At 38.4% G+C, this 27,774-nt stretch overlaps 1 protein-coding gene across 2 annotated transcripts; it reads left to right on the forward strand.

The window, feature by feature from the left end:
* Positions 1-370: 370 nt before the first annotated feature.
* Positions 371-27,475, forward strand: LOC135766656 (protein wntless homolog). Of its 2 annotated transcripts, XM_065275994.2 has the most exons (12): positions 372-612; positions 6,338-6,607; positions 17,516-17,637; positions 17,744-17,905; positions 18,501-18,637; positions 22,472-22,640; positions 23,423-23,520; positions 23,633-23,696; positions 23,877-23,960; positions 24,645-24,728; positions 24,898-25,051; positions 26,551-27,475. In XM_065275994.2, the coding sequence occupies exons 1-12, from the start codon at positions 507-509 to the stop codon at positions 26,577-26,579; spliced, it is 1,479 nt and encodes a 492-aa protein (XP_065132066.1). In that variant the 5' UTR covers positions 372-506; the 3' UTR covers positions 26,580-27,475. The 2 variants fall into 2 exon arrangements, 1 of the variants encoding a protein (XP_065132066.1); XR_010541790.2 differs by lacking the exon at positions 26,551-27,475 and having other exon boundaries at positions 371-612; positions 23,877-24,021; positions 24,898-24,943.
* Positions 27,476-27,774: the final 299 nt, after the last annotated feature.

The following is a 27,774-nucleotide window of genomic DNA, read 5'->3' on the forward strand; positions in this document are numbered from 1 at the left end:
TGGTTGTGTTCACACACTGGCAACACACATTATGTCCAAACACCTTGTTAAACTGGATTTTGCATAAGAGGTGTCCTTTTAAAGCATAGGAAATTATGTTTTGTATTGAAAGAATACACAAAGATTATAAGTATAGCTCTAAAAAACTTGAGTTTTGTTATAGTTTAGCTAAACTGTACTTTATAAGCCTATAATTGTTTTTTCATTGTTGTTAAATGACATAGGCTACTTAGAAAACATAAACAAAAATAGCCAAAAGCTAAGCATAGAGAAAAAATAAACAATGAATCTTTGCTAGAAGTTCTGCACCCTCAGTCCTCCCTGACGTCACATGCCGTCTTCTCGGATGCAGGGTGGGTCCCAAAGCAGGCTGCTCACTAGTGTTTGAGACGCAGCCCGTCTCGCGCTCTCAATCTCGGACAGCGCACTGGTTCACCTGGATGCCGTGATTTTCTCTTCTTTCCACTTTATCTTATCTCACCACCAAAAGAGACTTTGCTTTGAAAATGGCAGGCGCTATTATAGAGAACATGAGCACCAAAAAGTTGGTGATCGTGGTAGTCATTTTGCTTTTATTCCAGGCGTTCTTTTTTATGGTCGGAGGATTGATTGGTGAGTAGTTTTACAAATCTGCCTAGGTACACACATAAGTAATGTCTTAAATATTGCTTAGTGCATGTTATTGGACTAAACTAGGAGGAGTAGTTTCTAACAATAAGAATCTTACTTAACAAGACCCAAAGAGAAGCCGTGTTGGAGTGAAAAGTTGAGGAATTGCTTTGTTACAGTAGTGAGTAGTGTCAAAGATGGGCGCTTATTTTCACCCGCGTCGACTGCAGGCTTTGTGCTTTCACGTTTCGCTTGTATGTGTAAGTTTGGGAGTCGATCATGTGGGTTTTTACTCTCTACTTTTGGGTCTTGGCCCATCTGGTTTGTCCCGGGTCCAAGATCATGCCTCGAGGAAACGAGGCGGAGAACAATCTAGGCTTTCCTAAACCCACTTAAGCCTGAATTTGACCATGTAGAGTTTTGAGGCTCGGTATCGTTTACACCAAGTAAATACCGACAGTCACATTCTAGTGCTGCGATTTTATTCGCGCCAGGTTTGTAAAAAATAAAGGTTGTTTGTCGGGCTGTATACGGGTGATTCTCACGAAACCATTGAAAAACCACGGCACTAATGATTTTAGCTATAAAATGTGTAATATAGTAATATTAAAAAGCCTCAAAATTAACACAATACTGTGTTCTACCTTGCACAATGTGTGATTTCAACATAAGAATTTATAATTTGTCAATTTTATCTCATTTTCTGCTGAAATTCTCATTACCGCAATGCGTCCGGCTGTGTTTGAACATCCGTTATGTTGTAATTTAAACATATTAAAACAAAAATATTTAGAAAAAAAATAAATGGATGTTTTGCTAGACTACTTTAGATGACAGAAAAATAATTTACTGAATATTCATGTATAATAATAATGAAGAAAAATTAGGAAATTGATGTGTCCGTGCCTGATGTTCTCATCCTCCGCAACACTTTTTGAGAACAGTTTAAGCACCAGTGTTGGGGCTAGTTACTCAAAAAAGTAATATATTACGTATTACATATTACTCTCAAAAATAGTAATGCCTTACTTTACTTTATTACTCCCTGAAGAAAGTAACTAGTTATATTACTAGTTATATTACTAGTTACATTTTTTTTCTGGACAAGAATGTTTATTTGGGCAAGCCACGGCCAAGAAAATGCTGGCTTCCTTACCCACTACCGGACGTGGGGCACAGCGTTCGGAGAAACATTAAAGAGTGTGCACTTCACCGTCAAGTTATTTTCCTTCCGTTGAACATAATAAAATATGACTGAATCTCCACCCGTCGAAACTAGCTTTCTGTTGCTGGGAACCTTCCTCTGAAAAAGAGCTTGCCGTTGTTGACCGTTTCATTTTCCTGATCTGTCTTTGAGTGTGCCGCTGCCGCTCTGTGCTGCTGGCTGCCGGGTGTCGACCAATCAGTGATGGTAAATGATACCTCGTGCCAAACTTTGACCAATCATTGTTCCATTCACGCCCACCTCCCCTTCCCTTTTGTTCTCTGTGTTTTGTGCCTTGTGTGATGAAGGTGCTACTGGCGAATGTAACTCAAGTAACTAGCTCAGGAAAACTGTAATAATATTACCATTTTCAGACGGGTAATGCCTTACACTACTAGTTACTGAAAAAAGTAATATTATTACAGTAACTAGTTACTTTGTAACTAGTTACACCCAACACTGTTAAGCACACATACAGAATTTTTATAAAGTTTGATTTTGAGTGACCAAGCACATGGACCAGTTACTTCAAGATGGCTACCAGGTAAGATCATCTCTTTATATCTTGCCAGTTAAATTTGAAATATTCTCTTGTCAGAATGCTTACACAACATTTTGATTATCATAACCGAAACAGGTAGTTTTCTACATTTCGAAAATTGTTTGATTTACAATTTTTTATGAAAATGTTCTTTATTAAAGTCTAACTATATGCACTGAATAAAAAATGAGCAAAGCCTACGTGGCTTCTCTATTTTTAGCAAAACATACTGGGGTACCTCATCCTCCGCAACACCATTCTCATATACCGCAACCATTTAATAGCAGTTGCGGTAAAGAGAACTTCTGTTTCGGAAATGAGAATTTAAGCATATTGTTTATTACATTTAAATATCTCTTATGAATTTAATATACATTTAAAATGTAATAACTGTTGATAGTTTGCTTTATGATGCTTCATTGTAGACAGTCAGCAAGTGAGAAAAAAGCTTTAGCAAAGGCCATGTTGACAAAGTTCAGGGAGAAACTTAACAGCAACCCAGAATGGCTAGAGGAGTACAGAAGGAAGGAGAGAGAGAGGTTAGGTTTGGAGATGTTACTAGCAGGTGTAATTAGCAAAAAACACACTACAGTGTTAGGAAATGTACATGACAAACACACAACACAACGCAACAAATCTATACTATATGATGATGTGTACATTAATTTTTTTCTCCCATGTTGTGAGACATGCTAATTTAATGTTATGCTTTCTTTCCACTTTCAGGTATCAAAAACAACCTAGCGATGGCACGCCACACATCTAGGCGCTGCAACATCAGTTGGATAACAAGATCCATAAAGTTGGATCCCGTGCGTGCCAGCATCTCAGCTACCTGCGACCGCACAACGCGCACTGTCTGCAGCGTCAGATTGCTGCCTGGGGGCAAGGGACAAAGGGAGACTACCTCCTTTCTGCGCAGTGCGTGAGTCACAGACACCAGAGAGGATGGCCAAAAAGCGCCCGGCGCTGTGACAGAAAGCGGGTTGCTGCGCAATTCATTAGGACTGTGCGTTAACCCTTTCCGCCTCTGCTGTCTTCGCAAGATGTGGGTCGTGTTCGAGAGTGGGGGGGGGGGCGTGTTGTAGACGCTTATGTGAGGACGGGCCCTGGGGCGAGCAACACAAAACCAACTGAGGAGAAAAATGCTCTGTTTTTGAGCGGCTTCGTTCCGGACGGCAGTCCCCCAGGACCCAGTTTCTTGCATCATATACTGGAGGATTTGTGCCAGGGACTCTTGTGATGCACCACCGGTTCTGGTCCATGAGACACAGGGTGGTGAGGTATGAAGTGCCTCATAGCCTTAGAGCTCTTCACCGCTTCCGAGAAATGCTCCGTGATTGTGCCCACCGTGTCACCAAACAGGCCGGATGGAGAAACAGGCGTGACTGTGCATGGCCACCATGAGTGGTCTTCGTGGCCCTTAGCGTGAAATCCGTAACCATTCTCAGATCCCTGAAGGTATTTAGATCCGTGCTGCCCTCATCCAGAGCCTTAAGCACCTGCGCCTAAAAGATCTGTAGGACCGCCATAGTGTGCAATGCAGACAGAGCCTCTCTCGGCGCGGGTATGCTTTTTCGGACAGGTGTGCTGTCATGAGGCTTCACTACCCTCAAAGCTGCGCCACACCATCCAAGGAAGTGGACAAGGGGCAGAGGTGAGCAGCCACAGCGTCCTTGATGGGGGGAATACACAGGTAGCCTAACTAAGAAAAAAATGGGGGGAGGGGTAGCCCACACTTTGGTGACTTTCCTCCGAGCATCAGCGGGGCGGCCTGAGTGAAGAAAACAAAAGTCAAGCTTGCTTCTCTGGGGTTCTTGTGGGGTGCTCCACTCAATCTCCAAGTCCTGCACGGCTTTAAAGAGAATGCGCACCAGTTCCTTTTAGAAGGATGGCTGTGTGTCTGATGCACCACGTGGAGCCTGGTCCCAGTCTCCATCCAACGCTGTCAGAGACATCTCATCTTCCTCCGCCGGAAACCCAAAGGAAACAGACCTGGCGGCTCCCGGTTCAGGACACAGGCTCTCGGCGACAAACTGAACCGGTTGAGCGAGGGGAGGACTACCACCAGCGGCTCTTTGCCGGCAGTGGGACACTGCAGTAAGAAACCTCCAAGGGCGATGTTGAGCCGGGTCCTGAGCACCTTCATCGGGAGATCCTCACAATAAGGGACACCCTGAGCCAACAATTGCCGCCTTTGGGTGGAGCACACAGAGCTCGTGTGAATTGGGTGGGTCGATCAGACCTCCGCACCACAAGCAGATTTGCGACATCCCGGAACACAGAGAGGGCTGCTTACATTTCAACCTGAATTCAATTTTGCTGCCTATGAAGTCTGTCCTAAAGCATTCTCGGATCTGCCATTATGCAGCCAAAGTCATTGTCTCATAAGGCAGCGAGGGAACAAGTCAGCTGTCTAAACTTTCGGATACAGCCTCTCTCTCTCTCTCTCTCTCTCTCTCTCTCTCTCTCTCTCTCTCTCTCTCTCTCTCTCTCTCTCTCTCTCTCTCTCTCTCTCTCTCTCTCTCTCTCTCTCTCTCTCTCTCTCTCTCTCTCTCTCTCTCTCTCTCTCTCTCATCGAAACAGATACAGAATGGTAAAAGGTCAGAAGACCAAATCATATCCAGCAAGGAAATATTTTTCATCTTATTTACACAAATGTTTTGTGATATCTAGCTGACATTAGCTGGCCATTTCTCAATCCAATGGCTGCAGCCTTCAGAGCTCGCATTTGTAGGCAGAATATGTCATCAAGACCATCTTATTTCAGTATGTTAAATGCATAAATGGGGACTTAAATATGACACAAAGGAATATTAATATAAGCCTTCCTGTTCTCATGTTTTTTCTTTAATATTTTTTTCAAAGACTACACAATAAAACAGTTTTGAACTTGAACACATGATGCTGTAAATATTATCAGACTTTCTACTTTAAAATTTGTTTTTAACACAATCTCAGGCTAGTATACGTATTCTCATTACCGAAATAATTAACCTCATTTCCGAAACCTATGTATCATTACCGCAACAGATGCTTATTAAATGTTAATTTAATTAATAGAAGCATAATACTTTGATTTTAAATGCATGTGCAGAATCTCCAAATTATGTTCTTTCAGGTTTGTCATGTCATTTTGAAAATGTGTCAGGTTTCTTCGAAATATATAAAAAAAATAGTTGTAAATTGTGGAAGGTGTTGCGGTATATGAGCTAAATAGAACAAAATAAAAAAACCGTTAAATTTAAAATAAATATTATTTCAGAATTTCAATTTACTGTGCATGACTATTAATAATCAATTTTTAAAAATGTGAAAATATATTAGCTTTTCTAACAGTTTTGATGTTTTCTGACTGTTGCGGTAATGAGATTTTTTAGGACTTATTTTTGAAATTATGTTACAAAAAGTGTTAAATGATAAGTAAAAGTTTTTAAATTAATGTTCCCATTTACTTCAGACTTTGTTTCTAATGTCTGGTGGAAAAAAAAGTAAATGTAAGCAATTTTTACATTTTCATGCTTGACATTTTTACAACCAAGTTTTCGTGAGAATCACCCATACAGTATAGCTTTTTAAAGAGCCTTTCTGTTACACAAAAAGAAATACATGGTTATTTTAAATTTTTTTCTTCTCTTTAGGCACCTTTAAGAGAGAAGTTTTTCCCTTGCTGATATAATTTAACTTTTTAAGTCCTCCGTTTATATTTTATGTAACAACTTATTTTTAGTGTTTCAATTGGTATTAAAGTTTTTTTTATCCTAATATGTACATTCGTACAATAAAATTCATATTGTCTTATAGTATCAACTGTGTGTATCTCTTGCAAACTCAAGTTGGCTAATTTTAGTTTAATGAACTGATCAGGTGGACTTTTGGTTAATCTAAAAATCTAATAAAAATTTTTGGTTAATCATTTCAGATAGATTGTGTTCTGTTTGTTGTATCCTGCTTGAAATTATTTCTGAAATTTGTCTCTGCAGCTCCGAGTCCCACCTCAGCCATCCACTACCTTACTACAAAGTGCGTGGACAATGTGAAGACCAAGGGCCCCAGCTGGTTCATGCCTTGGGGCCCTGACCAGTGCGTTAAGATCAAAGACTTTGAGGAGGCCACGGCCAAGAGAATCGAAGCGAATGATATTGTGTTTGCAGTCCACATTCCCTTACACAACCGAGAGATGAGTCCCTGGTTCCAGTTTATGCTGGTGATCCTCCAGTTTGACATTGCTTTCTACACGCAAAACCAAATTGGTGAGTGTTTTTGATTATAGTGTGACTTGTGTAGTATATATTATAAGCATAAGTGATGTAACATTGCTATTATCCTCCTGAGAGCACTGAAGGGGATGCATGAACACCCAGTGGAATTTCCCATTCTATTCACCCAAATGTAGGTTGGTTTTCTCACATGCTGTGAGAGGACTTAAGGGCGTCCGTACTATCCATAGCCTGTACGTAGCTCTGCGTAGCCTGATGCGCAACTCGCAAAAATTTTAACTGCACGTCAGATCTACGCGGACCGCAAGCGCTGTTATTGGTCCACCAGAACCCCTCCCGTCAGGTAAAAAAACTGCATCATAGGTATTTCCGTTTGTGACGGTGAAAACAAAGATGAGACAACTTGAGGAGTGATTTAACTCAAACTGCATCAAAAGTCGCTGTTTATTTACTTCCATCATTGCTGGTCTTCTCAAATTATACACAACAAGTTGCTGTTTCTTCTTCGTTTGTGTGTTAACTTGTCAAGCTGCTTCTTCTCTGATGGTCGCGCTGCTACTGTGGTTACAGGCGTGGATACTGCCCACCAGAGGTCACGCGTGTGTTTGCACGTCGACGCGGACGACGGCGCAAAAGTATAAATGAAAACCGACGCGGAACTTACGCCGTCGCTGCTACGCCGTAGGACCTACGACTATAACGAACCCTTAACGATGATGGATGGTCTGTTTTCTCTTTGTTGTGACTGAAGCCCTGTGGCACCTTAATACGGATTTAGTCAACATGCAGGTAGGGGGGAACTTCTCAAGGCTTTGACTCAGACAATTGGAGGATAATAATGAGAAGTGAAACCTGCCATTTGGTTTGAGTGGCCACGTTTACATGACAGCAATGTAGTTAAAAATTGATGTTATTCCTTTACGTTTTTGAAAAGTTGTACATACTCATGAAAAAATGATTCACGTTCACATGGATCACAAACACAAACAAACAATAAAAAAACTATAGCGCATGCCAGGCTAGTAGGCTAGGCAAATGTCCTTTTGTATAACATAGGGATGCATAACGATTAATTGCGATTAATCTATAGCAGAATAAAAGTTTTTGCATGTTTGCATATTTATATATACATAATTATTAAACACAGTTCACACACATATATGATGTCAACAAAAACTTTTATTCTGCTATAGATTAATCGTGATTAATCGTTATTCCTATAGACTGAACACACATTCGCGTGACATCAGTTTGTTTTACAGATTTGCGGTTTTGTATTTAACGTAGAAATGATAACGTTTCTTATAAAAAAATGTGAAGTTTAAAACCAAAAGTTTTTAAAATGTGCATTTTCAGGACTCAAAATGTCATTGCTATAGCCGGAAGCGCATAAAAAGTTTTTAGATTTTGGTTGAAAACGTGTAAGTTTGTATTAAGTTGCAAATTTGGTACTCGGGTAAAATTAACATTGTACTTTAAGGAATCTTTTTTTTTTTTTGTGGAGTGCTTGTAGGTTTCAGCACTAAAAAATTTGGTTCATCTATTTGTATTCCATCATACTAAGTAACTGCATGTGTTTCAACTTGAAGGCTTTCGTATGGACCTGCATAGTATTGTTGCAATTCAATATCATCTGGCTGTGGGAGGGTGGTGCTCTGGAACGACTCCAAGTTTGCTCTTTCAAAGAGGGATTAAGCGGATAACACTGGCCGCTAATGAAGAGCCATTGTCGAGCTAGAGCAGTATGGGAAAGTGATCGGAACGCCGGCTCCTTCCATCAACAGGAGGGCCATTGCTGGCTATTCATGTCTTGAGAAATGTGGGAGGAGTTCTTAACGCATTAAATGCTAGTGTAGACGCTGCCGTGGTTCTGCCGTAATCTTCCCCACCCCAAAGCACGTGTTTGTGCAGAAACTATAGAAAAAGAGACACACTTTAAATGCACTTTAATAGTCTTTACCACGGACATATTTTTGTACTCGAAGACACTTTTTGTACTGTTTAAAGTATTGTGGCAGGTTTTGGAATATGTTTACCTAAATGAGCCTCCTCAGTCAGATGTTAGATGTTTGCCACAAGCCTGTGATCTTCTGCCAGCTGTTTATCTCTGCACAGTCTGTTTCCCGAGCAAATTCTTACTCTCTTATAATAAGGTCAGCTGGGATTTATTTAACACTCAACATTTACCCATCGCAAGTTTATTTCCTCTTTATAGGCCTACTGTTCAGCATTTGAAAGTCGTTTTGTTCAAAGTCAGGTAATGTTGCATAGAGAGAGGATTTTTACTGCAACTTCAAATGCAAATAAACTTTATAAACACATTTTAATCAAAGCATCCTTTCTGGTTTATTACAGTTTTTTACAGATGCTAGGACACATTTCTCAATACTTGGGTCACTTTTGCAAAACTCTTTACACAGTTCTCCTAACCAACTTTCAGCTTGGCAAAGCAGTTCAGTGCACATTCAAAATGCACTACAACTACCAAAACACTTTATTCAGGTTTCAAATCAACTCATTCTTCCAGAACACTAGCAAAGGTTGACAGCCGACAAAAGACCTTTTCACACAGACATTCCGTAAAATACACGGGTAAGGCATCCTGGAATTTTCTGGGACTGTTGATTTTTTTTATTCATTTACACTGACATGATTACCCGGCATCTGATGGTCCTGGAAAGACACGTGATCTGTTGAAAGTCCCGCCCCCTCTTTTACGCAGCGTCTGAAGTTTGCATATTATTTATTATTTCTCTCTCCAGAAACCACTCGCGTGCATTTTTGTTTATGATAAGACTATAAAGGAGCGCGTGAACGCACAGTTCTAATGCTGGTGAATGATCTCAGCTTCTGAATGGATATTTGATGATCTCCCTGATCTCTTCTTTAAAACAGTTTTCAGATATTTCTCATTGTGATTGTTTATATGCATTTAAATCCCTCATTTTCAAGAGTTGAACCAACTTCATGTTGCCATGTCACGCGTGTCCTCACTGCGGCACGTGCGTCATTGTTTATGCGTCTCATTTATCATTTCCTGATAACTGCTTCAATCTAGTTTGCAACATTTCTCGCGGTGAATGTTTATATGCATGTAATCTCTCGTTGTAAGGAGCTGAACCATAACTTGTGTTGTGATGATGACGCGCGCGTCCTCACTACAACACGCCCATTGCGGCATTCGTTCGGCTTCTTGTTCACACAGAGGGTTATCCGTGTATCTGACTAGGTCCTCTTTCCGGCAACGATCCCAGAAGATTAACGGGACGAGTTTTTGTTCACACAGACGCTTGTCTGACAATTTTACGGGTATTTTACGGGACCAAAGGTCTGTGTGAATGGGGTTAAACACACTTTGTCACACAAAAAACAATGACCTAAAAAAACACTAACAACATGTAGCATTATACAATGTTTTCTTGTGTAAAACAAGGACACATCTCTGTTTTGTAATTCACCGCAATATATGTTACTGGAATGAATCAGACATGATGCAGAATTCTTAAATATTTTATGTAGTTTATTTAAATTTTTTGGCACTGGGTAATTCCAAAATACAACAATTCGTATACACACCATCCACTTATACAGATACAATAGTAATGTTAATCTACTCTGTCTACTCCATTTAGCCAATTGTTTTTATATCATTTAATTTTAAGATTTAAAATAAATCTCATAAAAATTATTGTAGAAATGTAGCAAATTGCTGTCTTATTCAGTTTTGTATTGTGTTATTGTTTTGAACATAAGTTTAACAGTTTTGAAAACAGTATGTAAGCATGTGCAAATTGGCAGTTGTTGTGTCTGAGTGAGAAAATAATTCATGAAATTTGAGAGATGTAGTTATTGCATGCATTTTGTGTCAAAGCAATGATAATTGATCCTCAGTTTAGCCCACACAGACTTCTGTTGTGCTCACTGTGTGAAGAATTTTGCCAAAGTGACCTAAGTATTGAGAAATGTGTCCTAGTCTGTAAAAAACTGTAACAACACCTATGAATAAGCCTAATTTAATGCTATGTAAACAATTACATAGATTATCTGGAGCAGATTTTAGATATGCATTTTTTAGGGCGGTCAAAGGATTAATCATGATTAATCGCATACAAAATGAAAGTTTGTTTGTGCGTTGCGTGTAATTATTATATATATATATATATATATATATATATATATATATATATATATATATATATATATATATACAACCCCAAATCAGAAAAAGTTGGGACACCACAGAAATTGTGAGTAAAAAAAGGAATGGAATAATTTACAAATCTCATAAACTTATATTTTATTCACAATAGAATATAGATAACATATCAAATGAAGAAAGTGAGACATTTTGAAATGTCATGCCAAATATTGGCTTATTTTGGATTTCATCAGAGCTACACATTCCAAAAACAGTTGGGACAGGTAACAATAAGAGGCCATACAATTTAAATGTACACATAAGGAACAGCTGGAGGAGGACCAATGTTTAGGAATGGGAATGTTGTCCCATTCTTGTCTAAAACAGGCTTCTAGTTGCTTTACTGTCTTCAGTCTTCTATGTCGCATCTTCCTCTTTATGATGCGCCAAATGTTTTCTGTGGGTGACAGATCTGGACTGCAGGCTGGCCATTTCAGTACTCAGATCCTTCTTCTACGCAGTCTTGACGTTGTAATTGATGCAGTATGTGGTCTGGCATTGTCATGTTGGAAAATGCAAGGTCTTCCCTGAAAGAGAAGACGTCTGAATGGGATCATATGTATCTAAAACTTGGATAAACCTTTCAGCATTGATGATGCCTTTCCAGATGTGTAAGCTGCCCATGGCACACGCACTCATGCAACCACAAACCATCAGAGATGCAGGTTTCTGAAATGAGTGCTAATAACAACTTGGATTGTCATTGTCCTCTTTAGTCCAGATGAAATGGCATCCCAGTTTTCCAAAAAGAACTTCAAATTTTGATTCGTCTGACCACAGATCAGTTTTCCACTTTGCCAAAGTCCATTTTAAATGAGCCTTGGCCCAGAGAAAATGCCTGTGCTTCTGGATCATGTTTAGATATGGCTTCTTTTTTGACCTATAGAGTTTTAGCTGGCAACGGCTAATGACACGGTGGATTGTGTTTACGACAATGTTTTCAGGAAGTATTCCAGAGCCCATGTTATGATTTCCATTACAGTAGCATTCCTGTATGTGATGCTGTGCCGTCTAAGGGCCCGAAGATCATGGGCATCAAGAATGCTTTTCCAGCCTTGACCCTTACGCACAGAGATTGTTCCAGATTCTCTGAATCTTTGGATGATATTATGCACTGTAGATGATGATAACTTCAAACTCTTTGCAATTTTTCTCTGAGAAACTCAGAAAACTATTTTTCACCGCAGCATTGGGGGAATTGGTGATTCTCTGCCCATCTTGACTTCTGACAGACACTGCCACTCTGACAGGCTTTTTTATACCCAATCATGTTGCCAATTGACCTTATAAGTTGCAAATTAGTCCTTAAGCTTTTCCTTATGTGTACATTTAAATTTTCTGGCCTCTTATTGCTACCTGTCCCAACTTTTTTTGGAATGTGTAGCTCTCATGAAATCCAAAATGAGCCAATATTTGGCATGACATTTCAAAATATCTCACTTTCAACATTTGATATGTTATTAATATTCTATTGTAAATAAAATATAAGTTTATGAGATTAGTAAATTAATCCATTCCTTTTTTATTCACAATTTCTACAGTGTCCCAACTTTTTCTGATTTGGGGTTGTATATATATGTGTGTGTGTGTGTGTGTGTGTGTGTGTGTGTGTGTGTGTGTGTGTGTGTGTGTGTGTGTGTGTGTGTGTGTGTGTTTCTAAAATACATAAATGCATATGTGAGTATTTATATATACAAAATAATTACATACAGTGCACACACACATATTATGCAAAATCAAACTTTTATTTTGAATCCAATATTGCGATTAATCTTTTGACCGCCCTAAGTTTTTACTTTTATGGTGTAAAGCTTTACATATGTGGCACTGTCTGCGAGATCAGGAGACATCAAAGTTTGATTTCAGTAATTGATTTCACTTAAATTTCTTTTACATGACCTTACTCAATCAATATTAAAGATATCAAGGTTATATTTTCACAGAATGTTCTTTACATTATGTAAAAAAAATATGTAAAAATATTTATATAAGAATTTCTTCCGGTGTAAATCTCTCCACGAGACTAATACCTAAGTGAGACATAAATTTTTCTTATGTTGAGGTCCATAAGGAAAGCTCCAATGCTTCATATTCAATTGGTTGTCGCTTTCAATGTCTCTTTGGTTAAAACGGCACAGAAACATGGGCCCCTTTTTCAGCTATCACTGCTTTCCCGAAACTCCATAGATACATGAGTGTTTAACAATGCGGCAATCTCTCGCAAGATTTATCTTTTTCCATGAGTTAAACAAAACTACCTGCTGGAGTCTACAGAGTGCTTTGGCTGCTTTGTGTGTGAGGTTATGAGGGAATTGAAGGGGGTGTTACACTATTTGTAATCAAGAATTTTCGCGGACCACCTCATAATACTTATTATAAAATATGTCTACACAAAGTCCTGAATTAATGTGCACATCTAAATAGTCTTACTAGCACTAAAACTATAACTGGTCATCACATCAGTACAACACGTTACTTAACCTTATATCAGTATTATTTATATACATATTCTCAGTGTTGGGAAAGTTCACTTGCTACATGAACTAGTTTAGTTCACAAATTTTAAAATGAACTAGTTCAGTTCATAGTTCATATTTGAAAATGTTGAACTAGTTCACAGTTCCAAAAATGAACTAATTTATAGTTATTTTTCCCCATATTATTTTTGTTAAATGATTGCCATTATAGCCATATACAACCACCACAGACAGCAATTATTTGATCAGTTTTAACACTGAAGCTAAATGCGTCAGATTTCATCTTCATATCCAACTTTAAATCCTTATCCAACCAGGGTTTACATTAGCATTGACTGTCTTTTAATTTTTGTATTTGCTTGCACATACCTTGAAAGGCTAGTCGGGTGGGGGTCGCACCCCGGGCGGGAAGCGCTGCGAGGCATTGCGTGTATGACAACTCGCGGGTATTGCACACCACACGTGCACGTTAAATAGCGTGAGCTTAGACAAAGTCTATTTCAAGATCCGGAATATGCGTTAGCAGCCTATGTTAATCGTTTACGTAATCTATGTTTACGATTTAGGACAAATATGATGTTATTAATAATGTTAAACTATTTGAGTGGCGCGGCAGGAATTTCAGCAGCGTCTGTGTTGTTTTGATGACGCATTCAGCGTGACTGGTGAACACTGACTGGTGGCGGTGTTGCCAGATTGGGTGTTTTTTCCGCTACACATTCAGCCCTGTTTACAGTGTGTTTTAGTCGAGTCTTCGCCTGGAAGAATATACAAATCTGGCACCCTGTTGAACGACGTTAAACTGAGAGAGCGTGCCATTCACCGGCACCAGAATGAATGAGTTCACAGTAACGTTCATTAGGCAGTAATACAGTACGTTCAGTTCACGTTCGCCCAAAATATGAACGAGTTTGTATATTAAAATATACATATTCTTATTTTGCCTTTACACGGACCACAGTTTGGGAATGGCCGCACTAAATGACTCATGGCTTACCTTAGGGCTGGGCGGTATGACGGTATATTCCGTTACCGCAGAATAAAATGTCAGACGTTAACAGATTTTTCTATTCCGTCTATTCCGCGGAATGCAAATAAGTGGGCGTGGCTAACTCTGCCCTCCAGCATGTTAGACTGAGTGTGACGGAGAAACATGTAAAATAGTTCACTTATAAAAAATGAATGAGTTATTTGTGTTATTTTTATAATAAGTGCCAGTGAATCAACCGCGGGTCACGCAGCGAGACTCTTGTCTTGCTCGCTCTCGTGCTCTCTCTCTCTCTCTCCTCTCGCGTGCAGAGGTCTCTCTAGGCAAGCGCAAGGAGCTGCGACGCGAAATAAAGAGTTCTTCTCACACATAATCAGGGGCGCCGCTAGCAATTTTGGGCCCTATGAAAAAATAGGGGGTCAGGCCCCCCCATACCCATTTCGTACCAAACATACAATCTAACCTACTGTAGCTATTCAAAATCTTTGTCTGTAATTTAATAATACAGAACTATTTATTTTGATATTGTTTTGACCACAGTTATCAGTATTTATAGATACCTAAAATGTCTGCAGCTAAGATAATTTATTGTGCAATGCAAATTTAATTGAAAAATACAGTACATTAAATCAAATATTCAGAAAAAATGCAACATTCTTAAAGATTAAAGATAAATGTGACCATGCCTGTGAAAACCCAGCTGAAGTATTTCTTTGTAATTTACTGTTTTCCACATAAAATCATCCTATATAATGTAAAGAACATTTGTGAAAATATAAACTTGATATCTTTAATGTTGACTGAGTAATGTCATATCAGCGATTGAAATCATAGTGAAATTAATGCTTGAAATTAAACTGTGATGCTTTTTATCTCACAATAAGATTTGAGGCTTTAGTCTGATTTTCAGAGACAGTCTCAGTGACATACTGTATACTTGAGCTGTTACACACGAGACATTGTAACATTTAAAAATGGCGAACAACAACAATGCATCTTTTCTATGTACATTCTGCCTGAAATAAGACTGGGTCAACAATGCTTGACCAAAGCGGCGGGGTGAGCTTGAACCTGCTTACATTACGAGGCATTTTTTGGACCCAACATTCAATAAGAAAATTCAACTGCAGTAGCCACCGTTCAACCTGAAGATGGCAGCACTCAGACGTTTTTACACCAGTATTGAAACACTTTATATCCAAATGTCAAAAAACTTACTAAAATCAATGAACACTATTGCACAATGCACTAATAAAACCCCATTCTTACAGATCATTAACTAAAAAAAGTTGGTTTAGGGTTGAGTTATTATTTAAGAAAACAGCTATACTGTTATTAAATGAGACTGTTTTTTAATCAACGGGGCTCTAAAATGAAATGAATGACAACTATAGCAGATTACGACATAGATTTCCATTGATTTCTTAACCCTGTTGCAAGTTGAGAAGCTTTAATATACATAATTTGACTAGTTTAGCCTTAGTTGCATTTCAGTTTTATCACAACCAACTCGATTTAAGACTGCATAAAAATCCTTTCTTTGCATATTGCGTTACAAAACAAAACAGTGTGTAGCCGATCACATTTCTAGTTTATGTTAATTAGCTTATACGGGCTACGTTAATTAAACAGCTTATAAGGGCTGACTTCGCATTAGAATCATAACACAAAACAGGGAACGTAAATCCCCTTGTGTTTTTTTAAACTGGGGTGAACAGAGCGAAGACTTTACAGTGGAAAGAAAACTGCATTGTATTGATCCAGCGTCACATTGTGTAAACTGCATTTAAAGTAAGGAAGTGCACATATGCAGATATCATAGGAAATAGCAGTAAATACACACACCTTGTTCTCTTCTGAAGTTCACGCGCACTGTGAGACCGTGGATTGAAGACGGCGCTAAAATGCAGAGTAAAGACGGGGCGGAGCTAAGAGGGCTCAGCTTAAGGGGGTTGCGTGTGCGGCACAGTCCTTGGCTGGGGCCCTCAAAAGTTCATGGGCCCTTAGAATCGTCCTAACTTTTCCCCCCTTTACGGCGCCCCTGCACATAATGCTAATAGTTGTAAAGTTTTCTGAACTTTAAGCAAGCTAAGACAAAACTCGCGTTTATATCAGTGATGTGCGCTGCTGGAGCGACGTAGTTTGACGCGCCATTTGCTTATACAAACATATTTGATCGGAAAGACAAGAGATGCAAATGTTAAGGTATAATAGAAAGTAAAGGGCGTCAAGATCTTAAAACAAACTTTATGATCATCACATCATAGCACCTGTGACATTTATAAAGCTTCGTCTCTCATATAGGCTATACTGTAGGTATTTATCCTGTCTGTAGGTTTTTGCATATATTTATACCTGTTCATTTTACATATTGCATATGTTTAATGTAATGTATGCATAAATACAAAATACAATGAAGGCATACTATAGCTTCAATAGTCTATGAAATTAATAACTCAATTAAAAACAAGATTCTGTCTAATCAAGACTTATCTGTTGTTATCTTCTGGGCATTTTCACTTTAACATTATTAACTTTAAATTGCTCGTATTTTAAAACTGTGGTGAGCATTTAGTTAAAAGCTATAGTGAGTGGTGTATTTCTGTACATTGTTATTATCAAAAAACAATATAAACTGAAAAACATGTATACCGTCAAATATTCCGTTCCGTGAAATAAAATGACTCATTCCGTGGAATAGATTTTTGGTCATTCCGCCCACCCCTAGCTTACCTTGTGCTACTTTTAGCCACACTATGATGACAAAAGAGTTATTCATGAGGCTGGTATGAGCTATCATTTCACACGTCTGTTTGACCTTTTCTATAGAAGTCCACCGTTGTAATTCAGTCATCAGGCACTCATTTTGTTACCCAACACGATTGTCTTAAAGGTCCTAAAGTCATTTACTCACCGCCACTCCATGTTTTTGTTCCTTCAGTGAAACATGGAAAATCTTATGGTTGTGCATTTGCTTTACCAGCGCAGAAGTCATCATGAGTTGCCAGTGAACACACATACTGATAAAATGTATACATTTTAATGCACTGGAAGTCGCTTTTGAAAAAAATTTAATGTAATGTAGAGAATTGACGTTTTTGTGCAATCTGTCCCTTACTGCACTATTGCTGTTTGTTTTTGTTCTTGCCGTAGTCTGTATATAAATGTGATTATTTTGATGTGCATGCAATATAATTGAGCAAGTGTTCTGGTTAAATTGTTTTGTATTTTTCAAATAAACCAATCTGAAGCAAGTATATGTGTGTGTTTGGGTGCAGGTGAAGGTTTGGTTACGATGGACGTTCGATTGGCCTATAGGGATGATCAAGTGAGTAAATGGACTGAGATGGCCCATTCCATCGAACATCGCAAACTGGACTGCATTTTCACTGGAACCAAGGTAAACACTAATAATATGTGGCCTAGTTTTTCAAAAAATGTACATGCAGGTGAAGTAGTACAAATTGGTAGCACCTGGATTTACCCCAAACGGTTTTAATTCTCAGACTCCAGAGAATGATGGGCGCTACTTTGATTGTGACCTTTTGCCTTTCATGGAGGTTGGCAGCGTTGCCCATAAATACTATCTTATCAACATCAGACTCCCCGTAAACGAACGCAAAAATGTCAACATCGGGATTGGAGAAATCAAAGACATCCGACTTGTGGTGAGTCCTTTAACTGTACTGTGTTAAATTGGATTTCAGTTTGTGTTAAAAGATTTTGGCCCTGTCCTGGATCGTCCTGATGTTATGCAATAGTGATATTATACAAAATGTATAGATTAAATGCATTGTAAGTCGCTTTGAATAAAAGTCAAATGCATGAATGTATATGTCATGTAAATGTTATGATCAGCACACGTTTCTGGACAAGGTGGTGGTTTTACAAACACCAAGTGAACTGAAGACATCTGGACCGCGTCATCTTTTGATTCTCGTTGATGTTTAGTTTGATGTTTAGCTATTGTGCCCTTAATGCACTGAATGTTCAGCCAACAAAACTATTCAGCCGAAAATAGCAAAAAACTCTTTCTCAGGCACTTTAAAATGCTTTCACACTGCCAACATGTTTGGTTGCTTTTTGATCATGTCATTAGAACCATTATTGTTTGTCAAAATGTATTTGGTCTTTCCACTTATTCGTCCAAACCCTGAAAAGGCTTTTATTGCTACTTTCGGCCTAATAGCTTTGGTTGCCAAACATTTGGGGCATCCCTACTTAATGTGTTTGTCTTGACTTCATTTTCATGCTTCTTTCCAGGGCATTCATCAGAACGGTGGCTTCACGAAGGTGTGGTTCGCTATGAAGACATTTCTCACTCCCAGCATCCTCATTATCATGATCTGGTACTGGAAGAGAATCACCCAAATGACCAGACCACCAGTCCTGCTGGAAAAGTAAGGCTTTGCTCCTCTGTATCTTTCTTGGACAAACTAAAACCGAGCTGCTAAGCCCGAAGTTAAAAAAAAAGGAGTGGAATGTTTGTCTGGTTTTATTGTTTTGCTGAAAAGAGGAATTGAAAAGCTCAGATGGAAAACCATCTAAGTGCATCTGATATGTTGTCTTGTAAATCTTCATTTTTTTTATCAGACTCTTAATGGATTCTGCCAACAATGCTGTATTTCTAAATGGCCTGAGGGTGGGATTAAGTGGATTTATAGTATTTGATAAACATAAAATATGTGCCAAAAGCATTTGTTTATCTCATTTTTGATGGAGGTGGCATTTAGTGGCTTTGCATCTGAGCTCCTCAATTGTAAGTTATAGTCACATACACACATGAGTAACATGATTATGGCGTTAATTTTATACAGTTTGTAAGACATTCAAATAATGTATCATGTACCAAACAATGTCATGTAAGATAAAACGAATTGTCTAAGATGTTTAGGAGAAAATGTGAGTGGTGGTCCTTGATCTTGTATCCCCTTTCCTCTTTACAAATGAAACGCATCCATATGTCCCACATTCTGTTTGGGCACTAGTGGTCCCAGAAGCTCTCAAGTCATTCACTGGATGATTTTTTTTTCATGTTTTAAAAGCTTTGCTGAGCTGACTTCTACATTGATGGAAATAAGACCGCTTTTTATATCTCAGAAAGAATTCAGGCTCCCTGTTGGCTGTCCTTTTTTGGAATGATGCCTGAATAAAGTTTAGTGCCAGTGGAGCTGACAGAGACCATAACCCTGCCAACATAAGAGCTTCACAGGTCTCCAGGGAATAGCTTTTTTAGTTGTGGATGCTAGCACGCTAACTTCTGGTGCATTTGAGAGATCATATTTAGGGCCCGAGCACACCGGGGTGTGAGGACCCTATTGTTCTTCAAGGAGTTTTTATTATTATTTTTCTCCGAATTCAGCTGGACTTTGGAGGGCCTAAACATGCTCGAAAACTCATGAAATTTTGCACAGATGTCAAGAGTGGTGAAAATTTACATGTGGTGTAGGCTTTGGAATTAGGCGTGGGAAAATAGCTCTATAGCGCCACCTACAAATTTTCAACGGAGCAGCCCTCTGACTGTGTTTGACATACAATTACGAAATTCAGTACGCTTCTGTCTCTTGGAGCGAAGCTGTAAACCAAACAGGAAGTCAGCTATTCAGAGTTATTTTTGTGATTTGGGCGCAGTTTTTGTCATTTCCAGGTGTCAAACTTTATCTAACTCTTCCTACAGTTTTCGTCGGATCATCTTCATACTTCATAAAATTTGATGTTTTCCCATGAAACAGGAAGTTGCTGGAACTCAGGCATACAATGTTCAATCTGTCCCAAAATTCACATCATTGCTAAGAGTCCTGACCTGAACACATCTACATACCCATTTTCATTTATAGTCATAGCGCCAACAGCTGGCAACCTGAAGGGGAATGTTTCAGCACCACTTTCAAATATTCAACGAAGCAGCCCTTGGACTGTGTTTAATGTACATGTACAAATTTCAGTGTGCTCATTTATTATTACAAGCCCTATAAAAAAGGATCTTGGAGCAGTGCCCTAAACCAAACAGGAAGTCAGCTATTTTTAATTATTTCTCAGATTTTGGCTCAGTTTTTCTAATTTCCAGCAGTCATACTTTAACTAGCTCCTCCTACAGTTTTCGTCGGATCATCATCATATTTGGTGAGTCTCATCTTAAGGCCTTTGTGATGCTATATTGCGATGGATTTGATTCTATGTTAAAATTTATGTCTGTTCCGGCCCGCCAAATTTTGATGTTTCACTATGAAACAGGTTGCTGGAACTCAGGCCTACAATGTCCAATCATTCCCAAACTTCACATGATTGATAAGAGTCCTGACCTGAACACATCTACATGTCAATAGTCACTTATGGTCATAATGCCACCAGCTGGAAAAATGAAGTGACATGTTTACAATGATTATGCAATGTGGAATTTGTCCCAAACTTCACATGAGTGATATGAGTCCTGGACTGAACACATCTACATGTCAATAATCACTTATGGTTATAGCGCCACCAGCTGGCAACAGGAAGTGACATGTTTACACTGATTATGTAATGTCCAATCTTTTCCTAAATTCACGTGAGTGATATGAGTCCTGGACTGAACACATCTACATGTCAATAGTCACTTATGGTCATAATGCCACCAGCTGGCAACAGGAAGTGACATGTTTACAATGATTATGCAATGTGGAATTTGTCCCAAACTTCACATGAGTGATATGAGTCCTGGACTTAACACATCTACATGTCAATAATCACTTATGGTTATAGCGCCACCAGCTGGCAACAGGAAGTGACATGTTTACACTGATTATGTAATGTCCAATCTTTTCCTAAATTCACGTGAGTGATATGAGTCCTGGACTGAACACATCTACATGTCAATAGTCACTTATGGTCATAGCGCCACCAGCTGGCAACAGGAAGTGACATGTTTTACACTGATTATGCAATGTCCAATCTGCCTCTCTTCACATGATTGATAAGAGTTCAGGACTGAACACATCAACATGGCAATATTCAGTTAAGGTCATAGCGCCATCAGCTGGCAACAGGAAGTGACATGTTTACAATGATTATGCAATGTCTGATCTTTCCCTAACTTCACATGATTGATAAGTGTCAAGGACTGAACACATCTACATGTCAATAGTCACTTATGGTCATAGCGCCACCAGCTGGCAAAAGGAAGTGATATGTTTTACACTGATTATGCAATGTCCAATCTGCCTCTCTTCACATGATTGATAAGAGTCCAGGACTGAACACATCAACATGGCAATATTCAGTTCAGTCATAGCGTCACCTACTGGCACAATGAACAGGCATGTTTTACATTATCTTAAATATACAGTGTTCAATCTGTGCTCTATTTAATGTTTAATAAGACTCTAGGACTGAAGGCATTTATGTACACTATTCAGTTTTAGTTATTGTGCCTCCTGCTGCAAAATAACATTGCCCTATTCCTCCTATATTTACTCACTTAAATGCATATCCCCCACTGTTCACTGCTTTTCTAAGGCCATCGGCTGGCAGTGGCCATCGGTGCGAGGGCCCTTTCATCGCTGCTTGCAGCTTTAATTTTTCTCTTATTCTTCAGGTTCTTTAAAATGGCAGTTTGGCACTTGGCTTAGTTGAAATCTGGTAGCACTGATACAAATGGTCCTTCGTATGCTTGCTTGAGTTGAACTCGCATGGCATTCCAAGCATTCCAACACAATATGGTCTCTATCTGCTCTCATGTTTAACATGCAGAGACGATCTGGCAGGATGGAATGTGATTCAGGCTTTTGAAGTCAGATTTGCCTCCTCAGCTCAGTCTCACCAATTAGCTTGTTCTGGCATGCATTTCATACAACACTAGAGAACAAAGACAACACCCAGCAAGCAATGGCCACCATTTCATCATATAGGTTAATTGTATAAAGTTCAGCTATGATTAACCCACTTCTAACCAAAGTAACTCGGATGATATTCCATCATAAAGCAAAGTTAACAATGATTACAGGGTGTTTTCAGCTTTATTTATTTTTTTGGCTTTGATAAGACGTCTGTTAGATTTAGACTGCTTTAGCCTAGACATATGGGCTGTGTTTGGATGATTATTAGTTGGATTTTAATGCGAAATTGCCTGGTAGTGCTAAATCTGTTTGACCTTTATTAATGTTTATTATGTTCTCAAATAGTTTGTCATTAAACGGACCAAGAGCTCATATATTTATATACTTAAATATATAACTTATGTTTTGTGATTCTTTCAGGATTATTTTTGCTCTGGGAATATCTATGACCTTCATCAATATTCCAGTGGAATGGTTTTCAGTTGGTTTTGACTGGACCTGGATGCTGTTGTTTGGTGACATCCGTCAGGGCATCTTCTACGCCATGCTGCTTTCCTTCTGGATCATCTTCTGTGGAGAACATCTCATGGTACAAGTCACTCTGACATCTATATATTTACTGTACAAATGTCCCTGCACTGGTTCTGTGGATGTTTTTGCATTGTGTACATCTAAGATGAGGTGTCCACAACCCATCCTTAAACATTCTGATGTAAAACTAATATCAAAATACTTTGGCCTGTCAATGATGTCATTTTCGCGTATCCTCTGTTTTCAACAATTTCCACAGCCAATCGGTGGATGACATCAAATTGCCACGAGAGCAATTCGATTGATGACATGCACTGGGCCGCAAACAGTTAAAAATATCAAATGGCTAAACAGTGAGTTTTATTAAAACATGCATAGTAGTAGATGTTGCCTCCAGCATGCTCCACTTTTATTTCTGTAAAGCCACTCTCTTGGCTTATGTTACAATGTAATGGGTATAAAACTGTATTTGGATTATGTCATCCATGAACATGAATTGTGAGTCCTGATTTACATTCGCAGTGGAAATGAAGACTACAATTCCCATAATTCCACGCAGCATGGTTCTTCACAACATCACCAAGCTGTGCCAATTGTATTACATATTGTGCATTAAATTGATCCAAATAAGCATTTTCATGGGGATGGCAGTTTTTGTAATACTGTTTGGTGCCACTAGTGGCTATGAAATGACACTGCAGCTTTTTCAATTAAAAAAAAGTTTTTTTAACTTTCCATTAAAAAAAGTTGCCTTAACAAACTTATGGTAAACTGAGCAACTTGGCTTACTCAAAATGTAACTTCATGCTACCTTGTTGTTTTGTTGTTTTCTTCTTCAAGGACAAGACTGAGAGAAACCGCATCTCTGTGTACTGGAAACAGGTTGTACCCATTATGTTTGGCTCCCTCTGTCTCTTCATCTTTGACATGTGTGAGAGGTGAGTTGATGTTGAGATGCCCACAGTTTTGTCATTGGCTTTTGTCTTTGGAATGTGATTGGCATTGATGCTGTTGGGTTTTTCCTGATTAACAAAATAAATGTTTTTACAGAGGTGTACAGCTGAAAAACCCTTTCTACAGTATCTGGGCATCAGATGTTGGGACTAAGCGGGCTGTATCCTTAAAAAATAATGGGCTACTGGGTTTTTGTTGCTCTCAAGCACAGTAAATAGTTATTTAAATTATTTGCTACTCTAGAGAAATGAGCTGATTTTAGGCAACATAACTGTGCTGTACTGTACTTTCAACACAATGGAAATTACCGAACTATCTACCTTGACTGAGGTTGATGCAGATGGCCTTCATCATTGTGGCGGGAATCTGTGCATGTCTCTACTTTCTGTTCTTGTGCTTTATGGTGTTTCAAGTTTTCAGAAATGTTAGTGGGAAAAAGTTAATCCCTGCCTGCTATGACGAAGGCTCGTCGGCTGCACTATGAGGTCTGGTGTAAACCTTTATTTTATAAAAACAAATCTAGATACCAATAACATCTTGATATCAGTGGCGTCCGGTGACTTTTTTTTCGAGGGCGCTCGATGCGAAGTTGGTCACATGTATCTAGCCCATCATGACGCATCCAAAGGGTTTATGATTAAAGAGACGCTCGCGTTTGCCAGATACTCGCATTATCTCATGCATCATCAGAGTTTACTGTTAAGGGACTATCTTGCGTGTCTTTTATAATAAACTGTTTTGAAGCGTGTGCAGCAGGCACTCATTTTGACAAAACACGTGATGCGCATTCACATGACGCAACAAACACATATTTTGAAAACGCAAGCAACACACACGACACTCCGAACACTTATTTTGAATTAGCACCCCTCAGATGAGCAGTCACGAGCCACCACTGCTTGATATTTATAAGAATATCAAGCCTTGTGGGTTATAAAAACGACAATAACAAATTTTCACCACAAGGGGGGACTTATAGTTAATAGCTTTGTTTTAGTTTACATTAACGTGATACCTGTGTTTTCCATGTCTTCAAAATCTCTTTAAAAATCCATTAAAAAATATATATTTAATGAATTGTTATAAACATTTCTCATCTTTAATTTAGGGCCTGATCTTTCGCTTCAAGTTCCTGATGTTGGTCACCCTGGCATGTGCTGCCATGACTGTCATTTTCTTCATCATAAGTCAGGTATACATCTGTTCACTTGTTTCTACATAAAATTCAGTATTATTCATCAGCCTTTTTTCCTGTAACAACTATATGCTTTTTTATCTCTAAAGGAAAGTCTCAAGAGCCAAACTAGCAGTGATTTATTCAAGATGGTGTTACCTCAATGAGCTAATTTGTTTTGTGATAGGTGAACGAGGGCCACTGGCACTGGGGTGCGTACATGGTTCAAGTCAACAGTGCATTCTTTACTGGCATTTATGGCATGTGGAATCTCTATGTGTTTGCCCTCATGTTTCTGTACGCACCATCTCACAAACATTATGGGGATGAACAGTTAAGCGGTAAGACTTCTGCTGAAACTTCACACACATATATACTTTTATACTGATTTCTTGTGCACTTGAATAATTGTTTGTTTGTAGAGTGATCATATTGCTTTTGTTACTGTAGCCGTCATGATTATAGCATAAGCCTCGTTGTTGTTGCAGTTAAGTCATTTAATAGAAATGGTAATAATAGTTTTTTACATCTGGTACTTTTTCCATTATGTATCTCTAATGGTGTAACCCATGCTCTACATATTTTTTGCTGTGTGAGACAAAAATGAAGCCTGCCTATAATGGCTTGAAAATTATTTGGTTTTCAGGCAAACCAGAATCTGCGAAGTGAGGCACACCCTATAACCATTTAGTTTTAAAAACAGATGCATGGGCTCTTTAATGTGAAATGCATGTGTAATACTTTCACAAACTCTTTTATTATGCTGCATACAAAATTAAATCTTAATTAAAATTACTTTTTATTGTTAATACTTGCACTGTAATGCATTTTTAAACAGTGCTTTTCATCTGACTCTGGAGTGCTGATTTGTGTCCGCTGCACATAAAAATGATCTATAGTACAGCAAAGACATTCACTTAGCAACACATTAAAGTTCAGTTTGTGTTAAGACAAGCTCATTTCAGACAGTGATCTATTGATGCCAGGAAAGGGAGGGGCTTATGTTTTTCCTGTGGGGCAATAGGCCTCTTTGGCGACTGTGGGTGTTTCTAATGTAGACCAGGCTTCCTACCAAAACTGGTGTAATGAAAACCATCTATCTCAGTCTTGACGTCATGTTTGAAACTTTCTGTACTGTTTTCTTGCCCAAATGGCATTCAGTTTTATTAGACCATTCCAGAGCTGGATCCTCAAACATTGCTTCTTTTTGTAACTTGGACTTTGTTTTTTGGGTTTTTAACTGTTTTAGTGTCTGAAGGCTCTATGCGCCATGTGGCCATTAACTTGCGTGATTGGATGAGTCTCCAAATCGGTGATGTTTTCCAGGCGTCATAAAAATAATTTATATAACACTGCTTATTGATCACAGATGTATTATTTTTATCATGCTGTTTATTGGTTTGTGTCATCTTGAATGCCATAGTCTGAGGCATTATAAGCAGTACAGGATTGTTCTTGTTGAACTCTATTTGTTTTGCCAACTAAAGCGCTGTAGCTGATCTTGGGATACTGGTTTACAGTTCAATGAGGAAATATTGCATACTTCAAGAAATATTACAAAAAGTGGTTAGTTTAACACGAGTACAAATTATAAGGCGTCTGGAGTTCGCTTTAAAACCATGTTAATACGTTACACCTTGTTTTGGCGCACAGAAAATCTTTTGGTTTCTTGTTTGGTATGCTAGATTTTTTATCCACCATTTTCATATCTGTAATAACATGTTTGTTTTGCATTAACATTCTTGAACTTTTCGTCTCTGTGTCTTGCTGTTCCTACAATGTCATAATAAACTGTTAGTGTTGATTAACTCCTGATATAATCTTTCTTTTCCATTTACAGTAAATGATCAGGGTGGAAACAGTGGTTAGTAAAATCAGCTCACCACCACCATCACACACGTGGATGGACCTACAGAGATCTACAAAATGACTGGAAAGGAAGCTCAAGAGTAGAAATCAAGACTTCTTATACCTCTCTTATACCTTTTGGGTGCACTGTGCGGTCCCTCTAATTTCAAACAAAAATTCATAGCCCCTTTCTGACAGGTAACATGAGTTGTTACGTGACCTATTGAATTGATGTTCGGACAAAGAGCCACTGCATGAGCAGAGCTGTACATCCTGTTGGTGGTGGGAAAATTAAGCAGTTCATTTTGGACTGCAGATAAAGACACTGTTATTTCCAAGGACCAATGCAAAGTATTTCTAAAATCATGGAGAAGATGGAAACAAGATCTGTTTTTTTTAACAATGCAGCAACAAGTTATTATCTTGTATTTAATATATAAATAGTTGTTTCTCTTTGATTTTGCCTTTTTTGAAGGTAATTTGTATTGCAAACAGCAGTGCAAAAGGCGTTGTCTCTGTCAACATACAGTTCTGTATAGGTATAGATGATTCTGTTCCTCATCAGACTTCTTTAAACACTCCTGACTAAATGTAAACACACCCAGGGAACCCATAACACAAATGACTGAGTTCAAAGGTCTCCCTGAACATTGTTTTGGACTTGAGATACAAATAGATCGCTAGATTCAGGTTCTCATAGCCTGAATGGCAAACACTACATTCATTATGTTACAATGTAGAGATATATTTTTTATAAAGTGCTTATTTTCATCTGTATGAAAGCATTAGCTGTGTATCACTGTGTTGTAAAAACGTATTTCGAATTTGTACAATTGTATCACATGTGGAATCTAGGGGGTTTTTTTTCATGCTTTTATGCTATTTTAAAATAATAAAAAAATACTGTTTATAATCAAGGTTTTGTTGCAGTACAGAGTTTTTATTCCTTAAAAGACAAACTTGTTGATTGTAAGACAAAGTGGAACCTTACATTACAAGTAAATATTTATAAAAATTGTTCATTATGATTTTTATCAAGGTTTACTTGTGCAAACTTCAGATAAGATTGAATGTATTTGTAGCAAACAAAGACCCAAATTTATGCATCCTGCCTTATGAATGTTTGTTTGCCCAATTTAGTCCTACATAGTATTTTACTAAATCCTTTACTAAAACACGACATTATCCTTAAAGAAAAAGCAAATCCTGCCAACAC

This window comes from Paramisgurnus dabryanus, chromosome 6 (assembly GCF_030506205.2).
Source record: "Paramisgurnus dabryanus chromosome 6, PD_genome_1.1, whole genome shotgun sequence".
NCBI classification, from domain to species: Eukaryota; Metazoa; Chordata; class Actinopteri; order Cypriniformes; family Cobitidae; genus Paramisgurnus; species Paramisgurnus dabryanus.